At 41.2% G+C, this 13467-nt stretch overlaps 1 protein-coding gene across 13 annotated transcripts in view; it reads right to left on the reverse strand.

Annotated features, from left to right (window-relative positions):
* The window catches only part of EMSY (EMSY transcriptional repressor, BRCA2 interacting), a 41661-nt gene extending 32363 nt beyond the window's left edge, over positions 1-9298 (reverse strand). For 7 of the 13 annotated variants that reach the window (XM_063149988.1, XM_063149989.1, XM_063149987.1 and 4 more), the window contains exons 1-6: positions 9193-9297; positions 8122-8230; positions 4674-4773; positions 3957-4031; positions 1568-1743; positions 199-351 (exon numbers count right to left, since the gene is read on the reverse strand). In XM_063149988.1, coding sequence (XP_063006058.1) covers positions 199-351; positions 1568-1743; positions 3957-4031; positions 4674-4773; positions 8122-8191 — 574 coding nt within the window. In that variant the 5' untranslated portion in view covers positions 8192-8230; positions 9193-9297. Of the gene's footprint in view, positions 1-198; positions 352-1567; positions 1744-3956; positions 4032-4673; positions 4774-8116; positions 8231-9192 lie in introns of those variants that run through there. The other 6 variants (XM_063149993.1, XM_063149996.1, XM_063149990.1 and 3 more) reach the window with 3 other exon arrangements.
* Between the last annotated feature and the right edge of the window lie 4169 nt (positions 9299-13467).

Below are 13467 nucleotides of genomic sequence, written 5' to 3' on the forward strand. Positions count from 1 at the left end.
AGCATTTTGCAGCGAGTGGATTTATCCTGAACACTATTTATCTGAAAAAAGGGAAACAATAAATTAATTCTCTAGACAAAAGGAAGGCACAAAGGCCTGAAATGACTTGCCCAGTGTTGGAGTGTATAGTTTGGTCTATGCCTCAGCCATGCTCTCCCTTTCTTTCCCTTTTGTTAATCAGGTGCTAGTATCACTTACTTTTGACGTAAACAGTACTTCCACTTGGCAAGACGACTACATTGGAGGCTGGACTGGCAGGTCTGGGGGACTTCACTGTCGCTACACTGCCACTTGGAACAGGGGTAGATGTTGGGGTTGAAGTGGTACTTGTGTAGGAATAGCAAACCACCACTGAAGAGGAGAAAAGACACCTTCCATATAACTGAAGTGCAGAATGCCATTATGCTATCACTATTTTTACAACTGAAATGGAAGCCAAAGACTTACTGGGTTTACTATCTGTTGCTTTGCCTCTGCATTCCTGTTACTGTGGAATATTCCCCAGTTTGAGCTAAGCATGGCCATGAGATCAATGGTCTTCAAAGACAACACAAAAATCTAAACTCCTGTCCTCCCATCCCCAAAAATCTGTGCTGCCAATGTGAATTTTTTTTTACTTTATAATTTGTTATTTTTAATTTTAGCATTAATTCAATATATTGATCTTTTTGCTTTTCTGTAAGTGATCACATCTAGACAAGTAACTGACAGAAAAGTGTTATTGCCTCAATAGTACATCAACTGAAAAAACCAAAATATTCATTCAGTAGTCAAGAAGTGATTGTGCCAATCAGTTTTTTTAAACCATTGCTTTAAAGTAATAACACAATGATACAGTACTTCTCACAAAACCAGGATAAAACAGCTTGTTTCAAGAAGTGTTACACATTCTCCAGTTGTATGAAGCCTAATTCAAGTCTGCTGAGCCAAGCTAGTTGGAATGTGTACTACCATTATTTAGAAAGCATAGGAAAAGCAGAAAGCAATCTTTTTACTTGTTCCCATAGTATATTTAATCTGAAGGAAAAAACCCAAAGTTGTATTTTCTTGATTTTAACCAAAACCTACTTGCACTCTTAAAACAAAACATTCTGAAACAGCTTTCATCACTTACAGAACTTAACAAAATCTAGCCATTAGTCCAAGTTTTTAAAGTTGACAGAGCTGAAGAAGTTAATCAGCTAATGTCATTTCCTGACAGACTGGGTTTTGTTTATATTTCAATTGCTAGAGTGTCAATAACACAAAGCAGTCAGAATAATGTTGCAGATACCACAAAGGTATCTTAAAAAAAATGGGTATTTTATATTTCTGTGAATAATGTTTGGTAAGAAAGATTTGGATTTTTTTATAGGTTCATAGAATGGTTTGGGTTGGAAGGAACTTCAAAGCTCACATAGTTCCAACCCCCTGCCATCAGCAGTGACACCTTCCACTAGACTGGGCTGCTCCAAGGCCCGTTAAAATATCTTTAATATTTAACACTTCAAATCTAAGACACCAGTTCCTACTGCAACGTTGTTTATACATTCCCACAGACTGCAGCAGAACTCCATCTTTCTCTCACCTTCTTTGTTTCCAGTTTCTGCAGGAACTGGCAGAGATGCATTGTGCTGGATGGCTGCGTTGGCAACAGCGTTGGCGGTGACAGTGAAAGCTGTTTGTGGCACGAGCCGCGGCATCAGCGGCACCAGCCGACGACCTTCTATGGACCACTCAGAAGAGCTGTTTGGCCCTGACATACTAAACAGAAATGCAAATGCTCTAAGTTTTTTGACAAGTTTCCAAATACTCAGTATCCTATTTGAGTACATTTTTTTTCAATAGTGCAAGTCTAAAAGGAAGTTTAGGACACAGTAGAGCACCAATACTCAACTTTATTTCAAGAAAGCCCTTGCATTTTCGTCACCTGATATAAAAACCCTCACATTTTAAATTGAAGAGTTGACTCTTCTTTTGTTGTTTTGTTTTACACAGTTGTTCAAGGGCCAGAGGTGCGTGAATGCCATACTCAAACCCCCCACATTAGTTTACCTACTATTCAGGTACAGTTGCTGTACTCTCTACTTCTGGATTTTGAAAATACCAAGACACCAAACAGATTTCATGAAAGACTATTGAAATGGATTATGTTACAGGGAAAAATTCTCTGCTTCTAAGACAAACTTTATTTTACCTCAACAAAAGAGTTTCTGATGCTTCTTAAAGTAGTCCCAAGCAAGGTGACAGAACATGAGATTATTTAAATGCACCCTCACCATCTTTCTAAACAGAAAGCTGTCTTCTGCTCTAGTTTGCTCTTAACCTCAGTACTTACACCCACACTAGAATGTTTCATAAAAACACCATTCTTATCTAGATGGAGAAATATTTTTGACTGTTTTACATGAGTCATTTGTCAAATCAGCAAAACCAAAGTGGCAAATTATTTTTCAATGCTGTGATGTTTTTAAGCAAATCAACCCATTTAATGTATTAATATATTCTAAAAAATAACTTGTCACATGAAATATTTCAAGCAAATTGCGGCAAGAGCTACTACAAAGTCGTTTGTAAAATCCAGAGTATCTGCTCTGTTATTAAATCTTGGTATGCTTCAGCATGCCTCATACATATGCATATTGTATAAAGAAAGCTACATAAGCTAAGGAAAGATACATTTTAAAAACAAAAAATAAAGGGTACAAAAGCTAGCAAAGTAGGCTTTCCTAATGAGTTAAGAGAATTATGTAAGTCAAATACTATATTACCAACCATCACTCATAAGGAATCACCATAGGAAAAATAAAGAAAATCAGCACTTCAAAACTGCACCTTGTCTGGACTATAGTATTTCTTTGAAGGGCAATACCTCAAGACAAACTATTCATGTTTTGCAAAATGCTAGGACTAGAAGTACTACTTAAAAGGAAAACTTGATTCAGGACAAGAATCCTGATTTGACAACTACATATTTTTCATTATTCCCCCCACATTTATTTAAAGGGATGTAAGGACGTTGGTGGGTTTTGTTTGGTGCACAGCATACTTCTAAATCTTTAAACTTGAAAATTAAAACTTGAAGTCTTTCTACAGCACTAAACCAGTATGCTGATTTTGACTAGACATGGATCAAGCAATTGTTAACTCCAAGTGTTCTGCTATTCATATTATTTCCTTTCTTTTCACAACAGCAAAGCTACAACAGTCAAACATAAAAAAGTCAACAGCTGTAACACAGAATAAGAAAAAAATAGACACTTACAGAGCAGCTCTGTTTAAAGACAGTCCTTGACAGTAAAATTATTAAGTAATTACCAAAAATACATAACCACCTGGTCTACTGCTCCTCCACCTCTCAAAATTATGTGGAGCTTGTGAAAGCAAATGCAAGGAGGAACCAGCCTAGCTGATGCCAGCACAGCAGCTGCATCGCTGAGAGTGGTGGACACTGATGTCATCAGCTTGCTGCAGCTTTTTCTACTCTGACCATTTTTTCCTTTCTATGCTGATAGTCTGTTTTCCACTAATCTGCCACCTCTTTACCTCTCTTTGTCTTTTCTATGTAGTTTTCTCTTTCCTCTTAATACAGCCTTTTCAAACTGATTAAAATAAAACTAAAAGCAAAACAAAGAAACAAAGAAAAGCAAACATTTCATTCTATTTAGGAGCATCTCTATTTTCTCCATTCTCTGTTTATTCTGGTCTTAGAGAATGGTCTCCATGTCAAAAAACTCTTTCTTACATAGCAATTGTACAGTGAATGGGATAACCTTGGATCCAAAATGTAATGGTACTAAATAACTGTTTCTAGGTCCCTGTCCATCTAATACAGTAACTCCTTCATCCATACAGTGTTTTAAGTACTGGTTCTTTAAACTACCATCAATCCTCAAAATTCTACCATTCAGTTAAGGCATAATGGATTTCCCAAAAGGTACTTTTGTAAATCAGTGACAAAATTACTTGGAACTTACTTGTGTGCAATCGTTGTTAGTCGTTCATCATTCACTGCTCTCCGAACTTCAGCGCGATGTCGCTCTGTTGAAATACTATTCAAAAAACAATAAAGCAAATATATTTTAATCAGAGGAAAATAAGAACATTCATCTAAAAATTCCAGCTAAAATTAAACTTTTGAATAATTTATCTAAGAGAAGAAAGGGGACAGCACTTTACGTTTAAGAGACTGTCACTTAACCCTTGCTGTCACAGAGAGAATGAATCATATTATTGCTCAGAAGCATTACTGAAGAATGAAAGGAACATTACTGTTCAAAGGATATCCTTGAAAAACAGCTAGAATCCAACCTCCTAATGAGATCAATACATTTAAAGGATAAGGCAGAAAAGTTCACAGGACATATAGCATTCTTTATTGAGGTACCTTGTGTTCAAAGACCATGGAGTTCTACCTTGACAAAACCCCAAGCCAGTGTACATTCATGACCTGGCTGTAACCCTTTTAACACTCAGTATCCCAAGAAATATCAACAAACCAGTAAGGCTTCTACCACTGAAGGATGGTTGTTTTCCTTATTAAAAACTCCAAGGAGAACAGGAGTGAAACCTCAGCAACATGGAGAATTACTTCACCAAATTCAGATTTACGTTGTGATCTCGGTGAAAGAAAAAGCATGTAACACCTTAAAAGAAAACAGGTCATAGTTTTAGTTTGAAAAGATCAGGGTTACCTAAGCACTTTAGACAGTTCTCCAAGAAGATCCTTCTTCTCTTTTGTAAGGTCTCCCTGTGCACGTAAGGCACTGATGACACCTGCATAGGCCTCCAGCTCTGAAGAATTAGAGTGAATAATATTTCCATTTAATGCTCACAGCAAAGGGGAAAAAATGTTGTTTTTCATATTACTGACAGCATTCTAATAATTTTCAAAGTCATTAAGAGTAACATGTCTTTCAATTATTTCAAAAGAGATTGATGATTTGGAACTCTCTCAGTCAATTACTCTGCAGCATAAAACATTTCTATGAAACAATTGACTCATCACAGAGGATTATCTAGTTTACAAACCCAAATGAATGTGTCAAGCTCTCTCTGACCTGACAATTCAGGCAAAAACTGTTGAAGAAACTGTTTAGAGTAGTTCAGAATTCTCTTCACATGTATCATTATTACAAGCTCTATGGAAAAGCTCAGATTGGAAAAAGAAATACACTATCAAAGCAGCAAGTGATTTTCTTGGAATGCCTTTCCCTAAGCAGCATGGAGAACATCAGTTCTAGTTTGTCAAATATGATTATCATAATCTTTTATGCCTATTTACTTGATATGGTACAACTGCTTGAATCTGAAAGAAATGCAACACAATGAATTAAACCTGCTCAACACAAAATAAACAATCTAGCTATTCTTAAATATAGAACTACCACAAAGACTAACTCACAAAAATACAAGTCTGATCTACCAGAAATGTGTAACTCCAAGTGACAGATGTCATGCCAACAGCACTTTAAAAAAATCAAAAAGTAAAAGGCTACTGATATTTTTGAATTTTGTCCTACTAGACAGAGTGAAGATACATCTAATGCAAATAATGAATCCTGCTAATTTGGCAAAGAATGACTTGCTATTCTCAGCTTCACACTGTTTAGGGAAACGCAAAACAAAAATTCTCTTGATCCTTACACAGGTGCCTTTCATTAGACACTTCCATTTCAGCAGCCAACCCAAACAATCCCACAACAGATCCCAGTTACACAAAACCAAGAATAAAAGGTGCAGGTCAAACCCTAACATTTCTGAAGTTTGCTGCAAAAGAAAAGACTGACGCTTTTCTGAAAAGTTTCCATTTAGGATTCCAAAGAGCTAATTTGCAAATGAAATCAAGGAATTGTGCTGAAAATAAGTTCTGCTCTCCTGTCCCAATTAAGCAGATAAAACAAAAAGCAGAGTAGTTTTGGTTAACTAAGCAGCCTGCACAGGGATGCTGACTGACCTACAGAAGCATTTATAGCTTAAGTTATAAAACATTCACTAATTAATGCAATGGTTATTACTAATATTAACATTTATTTAGACAATCATGTTACAATATTCATGATACTAATTATTTTCCTCTGTTAACAACTCAAAGTAATTCTCAGATGCAACCATATAATTATTTATTGAGGCACACTTTTTTCCCCTTTTGCATTATAAATAAAGAACCTCTACACTATAGCTGTAAAAATGCACATTCTGGTCTTTTGGAAGCTAGCAAGGATTACAGAACAGCTGTAACTTCCTCCCCTTTGTGTTTATGCAACAACACAAAACACATGAACTAGCTAAAATGGGTTTGGCAAGTAAATATCATTATTGTTAGTGTTAGGTGCTACAATCATCACCTCATTCAGTAATAAATCACAACCAACACCAGGTCCTGCATTCCTCAAGATGCATTTCAGCCTCAGCAACATCCCTGCTTCACTCCTTCCAGAGCACTCCCACTACTGCTGTGCCATTAGCCAGATTAGATGTTGGGCTGTGAGCTGGAAAAGCAGGACCCTCTGAAGCTGATGGCTATTTCTGCATGTGACTGTCACACAGCCACTGCTGCCACTGCCCGCGCTCCTTCACGCCCCAGTCCCGCGTGTGCCTCCTCCCTGCTCACAGAGCCAGGGCCCCCTTGTGGGGACACAGCTCATGCCAGCAAAACAACAATTCTTATTTCTGATTTTTTTTTTTTCCTTCCTGTCAGAGTAGGTTATGTCACTGAAGGAGGTGTAGCTGCAGTTCTGTTCGGCTCAGCTGCACCAGCAAGGTTCTGCCAGCACACCGCTGTTAGCTCGGGGGGAAGTTTCTTTTCCAGGCTTCCAGCCAGCACAGCTACGTTAATGAAACTTAGTAGCAAAATTTGGTCAAAAGCTTTTGGCACCCTGAACTTTCTCCTAGTTTCTGTACTTCTTGAGCCTTGCTTAAGACTTAGGGTTGTCACTTTAACAGACAGTACAGCTTGTTGCAAGCTTGTGTGCAACATTTGCATCACTGTTCCAACAGCACGCAAATCCCGTATTCCCAACAAATCAAATAAAAAGGGCAAAGGGAGGGAAAATAAGTTCTCAACTCTCAAAAAATAAAGTAGATGGCTTCACCATGTGAGAACCTTGGCACAGTTAAGAAATACAGCACACTATCTCTTAGCAGTCAAACAGAATGAGAACAGAAAAGCTGTCACTTGACAGTCACAGGAAGTTAGAGGGAGCCTCAACTTTCTCCTTGACATCTTCCCAGATTATAGTCCTCAGAAGAAACTGAAAAATATAAGGTTTTTTTCTTTTCCCATCTAGCATCATTTAACTGGCAAAACCCCAAATCCTTAATTACACAAATTTAGCCATAAGAACTCAAAACCAACTATATCTGATCAAATGTCTAACAAAGGATTCTCTCCCCTGCAGTAGCCAAAAGCAGGTAAGTGAGGAAAGAGCAAACGTTTTTAGTACTTTCCAAAACAGAAGCATCTCTCCTCATGCACTTAGACCTACAAAGACAGAGCACAAAAATATCTTCCACTGTCTTGGGCAGCAGCCTCAAGTACTGAGCTACATTTGAAACAATGAAAAAGATTCCTGTGGTTATGGCTGTTGAGTGAGGACATCATTTTCCCAATTCCCTGACAACCTGTGTAACTGCAAATCACAAACAGCATTTTTTTAAAAACCTGTTTTATGTCTTCACAATCATAATTTCAATATTTGATTCATTCCTACAGGAACAGTTAAACCAGGATTCCACTATGTTTTTTTGGGGTACAAAAAGGTGACTAATACAGAACTAGGGGGAAAAAAACCAACAAAAACCACAACAAAACAGGGGAAAAAAACCAACCCCAAAGGTTCTCTTTGAAAATTTTGCTGCATGTTAACAGTGACAGAAAAACTCAGCCCTGCAACACAGCAATTAGGACATCCAAGAGAGATTCAACCACATCAAAACAATTCTTCTCTACTCATTTTGCCAGGGCTGAGAGTGTCAGCCAAACATAACTTTAAGCCAGGGCTGTCAAACCAATGACACATGGAAAATGCAGGAAATTACTTGCAAGTTGCCTGTAGACACATTAAAATATTTCATGCAAGCAGCATGAAGGCAAATCTTAAAAGGACAAAATACAGACCCACAAACTGTATCTTACTGTACCCAGTTTGCGAAGGATCCTCTTGCACTCATCCCTGCTGAGGTCCAGAAGAGTAGGCCACACCACAGGCATCCTTCCCTTGTGTCTGTGCTCCCACAGGGCTCAGCCTCGCTGCAAAAGGAATATAAACGCTCAAGCCCATCATTTATTGATTTCCCAAACAGATTAATGTAAACTCCTCAGCCTGCTCACAACTCCACCGACACATTCGCTCCCATCCCCGCCCCAACATTTGTAGTGGCATGAAGGAATTCGGCAGTTTCACAAGAGCGTGATGGACTTCCTATGCTCTCTAGCTCAAACGCATCACTCAAGCATTTTTACAGTGTCCTGTCTCCTTCCGAAGCCTATTTTTTTCAGCCTGAAACGCTCTCCGAAATGATGTTTAAGTCTCCTCCCTCTCTTTATGCAGAGTACCTATTAAAAGAATTCTTTCAGCGAACCGCACGCTCCCCTTCCCCCCGGGGAACGCGTTTTGCGCCAGCCTATATTGTATGACAGGATGGCAAAAACACCGTGTGTGAAAATTTGCTCTCCACATACCAACACCAGCCCCCTCCCCCAAAAAATCAGCCAAACACGGGAACACCTCCATCCCAACGCAGCGAGATTCCGTGGGTGGCGGGTAGAGAGGGCGCATCTCCGCGATGCGACGAGGATAATAAAGGGAAAAGAGCGGCCGGAGGCGAGTTGGGCAAGCGGGGAAAGGGCCGGGGCTGGGGAGGGCTGGGCACCGGGAACAAAAGCCCCGACGCCGCCGCGGCTTCCAGCGTGGGCTCGGGAGGGGGGAGGGTCTCCTGCAAGGACGCCCGAAGGCAGCCGCCACCCGGGCATCCCCGCCCGCCCTGCCCGGCCCTGGGCGCGGGCACTGCCTGGAGCCAGCGGCGCTGCGTTCCCGCCGGGATCGGGGAAAGAGAGGGAGGGAGCGGGCGGCGGCTGGCGCTGCTTCCCCGCATCGGCCGGGGCGCTGCCCTGGGCCCGTAAGGGGGCGGCGGGTCCCCGCCGTCCCGGAAACGGAGCTGCCCCTCTCCCTGAGGCGGACGGCCCCGGGTGGGGCGGGGAGCAGGACCCACCTGCCCGGCCGTGCCCAGCACATCGAAGGCTCCGCGGCAGCCGCACCCTCCCCCCCGCCGCTCGCCAGTGCCGGGCTCGGGTTTGTTTAGTGGCGGCGGCGGCGACGGCGTTTACTCGGGCCAAGATGGCGGACGAGCGCGCTGCGCATGCGCGGGCACCGCGAAGTACGCTAGGAATTGTAGTCTCTGCCTCCCTTGTGCTGTGAGGAGCTGGAAGAAACTGGTGCCAAGATGGACGCTCGAATGGACACTGCGCATGCGCAATGACGAGGAGCGTGCTGGGAACGATAGTTCTCTCGGTGTTGACGCGTGGGAAGCGGCGCCCGCCGTCCCGCCGCGGCTCGGCGGGCGGGTACGGGCTACCGGAGGGGACAAAACACGTTGCGCGTTCTCTGCCCGGGCTGGGGCGCGCTAGCGCGGTTCGAACGCAGCCGCGTACAGCAGAACTCTAGGAAATAACAGCCAGCCACCACTCCTGGAACGAAATATGGCAGGGGAGAACATCACCCCGACGCCATTAGGCTATCTGCAGTTTTCTAACTTGAAACGGAGGCAGGCGGCGCGCGGGGCTGCAGCGAAGCGCCTGCAGGGAACAATAAGGGAATAAATTCCGCACCTACAGCCCCTCACAGCCGCTCCGGGTGTCTCTGTTCCCTGAGAACAGCAGCTACCTGAGAAAAATCCGTATTTTATTATTGGCTTTTCGCAAATATTAAAATTAATATTATATGCGTTATGATAGAAAGTTGTGTTGTAATAATTTCTTAAGTAGTGTGTTAAATATAGTTTTAGGTTATAACATAATGTTAAAATAGAAACTATGCCATGTAAGATACTTTTTTTCTAAAGAAAGGACTCGCAGCGAGATAGCAGCCACAGGACACCTCAATCTTTCAGAGAAAGAGAATTTATTGCTCCATTATCAGGAGAAAAGAACTTCTTCCTGCCTCGCCATGAAGACACCATTAGGATTCAGAGGAAGATGTTGACACTGACCAGACAGAATCCTGTATTTGAATGGAATTTATACATCATGCATGAAGTGTATGAATATACAACAGGCTGTTGTTTTTAAGGGTTAATCCTCTGTTAATGGGTGTCCTTTTTTGGGCTTATGCTGCCCAGAAAAAGGTACCCGGACTGTCCATAACTCTTTGTTTCTGTTGTTTCATATTGTCCTAATCCAAATTGTCCAAATTTTTATTACTCTAATTATATTGCTATTTTTATAACCAAATGATCAAAATTTTTATAACTCAAATGATCAAATCTGATGGTGACCTGATGAGCAACACTCTTCAAGTTGTTGTGTTCTCTCCAGTGCCTTCATTTCCCACTTTTATAATGCACTTTAAAAACTAACAACAGACAATGATATATAACAGCTAGGCATTTTATGTAGGTGTTGAGGCCCTGGCACAGGTTGCCCAGAGAATCTGTGGCTGCCCCATCCCTGGAAGTGTTCAAGGCCAGGTTGGATGGGGCTTGGAGCAACCTGGTCTAGTGGGAGGTGTCCCTGCCCATGGCAAGGAGCTGTAACCAGGACACCTTTTAGGCCCCTTCCAACCAAAATCACTCCAGGATTCCATGGTTAATTTTATAAAAGGATGCTGCTGAGTATTCTTGTTAAGAATTTGCTCAATTATATACATTTAGACAAAATCCGTTCCTCCTTTCAGAAAAGGAAAGAAATGACCATCAATCTCTACTACTTTTTGTTATGTTCTCTACAACCCAACAATTTCAGATTCCCCATTGGTTTAAGTAATATGAATCTCATAAATAACTGGTCTAATTAATCACACTTTTTGGGTGCTAACAGAATATTCTGTCTCACCACACTTATTCTTGTCCTCAAAGACAATGGAAGAGAGAAGGAAGTAAGCTTGGAGATGGCCCAAGGAAGAGCTCTGATTTTCCCAGAGAGGTGATTTGTATGCAGCTCAGGTCACCAGGACAAAGCTGTGTTTCTCAGCTCTTTAGGGGCCCATAGGAAATGAGTGCAGCAGCCTTGCTGTAGTTCTCACTGGGTTATTAACTGCATCTCCCCTGCATCCCTGCAACCTGATTGATACAGGCTCGGCAATAATCCCTTTCCTTCAGAACTGCTTCTCATGGGTAGGAGAGAGGGGCTTCAGCTTGGTACTACAAGGGAACCAGGCACAGCTACTACAGCTGCTGCTTTTATCAGGTAAACACTGAATTTCCAGCTTCCAAGAGACTTATGCTAGTAATTCTAAAAGTATAATTGGAAAATCAAGGGAAAAAATGTATTTGTTTCAGTCTGCCAGCAATTGAGAAAGAAGTACAAAAAATCCACTATGCGTTTGATACTAACATGAATGTAACGTGGTAGATAATTTCACATTGTAGGGAATTTAAGGAGAGTTTAAAGTATCTTCCGTGTATTGCATAAGAGAGAACTAGACTAGATTCTAATATAAGTTAAATTATTTCTTGGCCATTTTTTATTTCCCAGTGGAGTTTCCACTTATCCTAACAGGTTATTCAGTGACTCGATACATTTTCCTGACATGAGCATCCTAATCTAATATCATTCTTCTTCCCTCAGACCACTGCTGATCTCTCTTCCTCCTCAAATACTTTCCCACCACATTTTTCCTCCTGGCTAAGAGAAAAGCAGAAGCCTCAACAATATCTAGGTGCTGGCAGCTTGCAGAGGAGATTTTTATTCACAGCCTTGTCAGACAGATTGTCAGCCAGGACTATTTGTACTTAAAATCACAAAGATATTTCAACTACTTTTAGTAAAGATAGCTTTGTGTTGCCAATCAATAGATATTCCCCCCTATTGTAAGCATATTCTATTCATCAAATGCTTTTTGTTTTCAAAATCCTAAGAGCCTCTGAGCTGAAAGTATCTTAATTCAGCAAGTATTAAAATGCTTCAAAATGCCACTGTGTATTGAGTAAAGCATCTATTTAAACACTTCGCTACATTGAGGCAAAAACTCAACAACACAACCCCAGCTAATGAAAACAAATCACTTGTGACATTTTGGGACATATCAAAGCAGGAATTAAACCTGGTACCCTCAGCAATCTTGGGAGGCAGATGAAAAAACCTGTCCTCTTTGTGGCTTGCTGTATTGGCAAAGAACATATAAACTTGCTTGCTCAGAACAGGAGACTAAGGAATGAAGCAAAGTTATTGAAGTTATTGCTCCACTGAGCCACTTAAGTCCTTATCTACGGCCACATATGTGTTATACAAACGCTGGGTATCTCTAACAAGCCTATGCCACTCAAAGAACATCTATCCCAGATCAGCAATTAGCAGAATTCAGTCACACTGGGAGCCAATTTGCACTGTATTTTAGGGAAGCTTGCACTTTCTCTTTCAAGTTGCACTTTTAACCCATCCACAGAGCGTCTATTGCTTTAAAGTTCAAATCAACTCACCAACAAATTAATTACTTGCTGGTGAGGGGCTTGGAACACAAACCCTGTGAGGAACCACTGAGGGAGCTGGGGGTGTTTAGCCTGGAGAAAAGGAGACTCAGGGGTGACCTTATTGCTCTCTACAACTCCCTGAAAGGAGGCTGCAGCCAGGTGGGGCTGGTTTCTCTCTCCAGGCAGCAACTGACAGAATGAGAGGACACAGTCTCAAGCTGTACCAAGGGAAATATACATTAGATATTAGGAAAAAGTGTTTTACAGAAAGAGTGATAAAGTACTGGAATGGCCTACCTGGGAAGGTGGTGGAGTCACCATCCCTGGATGTGTTTAAAAAAGACTGGATGTGGCACTCAGTGCCGTGGTTTAGTTGAGCTGTTAGGGCTGGGTTGGACTCAATAATCTTGAAGGTCTCTTCCAACCTCGTGATTCTGTGAACCCTGTGGACAGAAGTATCTTGGGGTTCACAGAGTCATTGTAAATAGATACTTCTGGATACAAATCTACAAAACTAGCTCTGTGGGATTAACCTGATATCCATTTAGGTCTTATACTCGGGTTATCCCAACAACAGGGCTATAAGGCTTGGAAAAGAAATGTAGCAGTAAAAAGAATCATGGAAGCATTTCAGCATTTAAATATTCTCTTGCAAATAAATTTTTCATAGCAGGAAACCTGCAGGAGTACACTGTCACACTAACAGTACTCTCAGAAAATTAAGGGATATCAACTTTTACCTTGGGAAAGAGACATACAGTCCACTTCCAGAAGCAAACAGAAAAAGTTGTTTTATACCCGCTATTATGTGAAAGGAAATCCTGTATTCAAGATACAACTAACCTTTGAAAACACAGAGAA

Source organism: Melospiza melodia, chromosome 2, assembly GCF_035770615.1.
Source record: "Melospiza melodia melodia isolate bMelMel2 chromosome 2, bMelMel2.pri, whole genome shotgun sequence".
Taxonomy (NCBI): Eukaryota; Metazoa; Chordata; class Aves; order Passeriformes; family Passerellidae; genus Melospiza; species Melospiza melodia.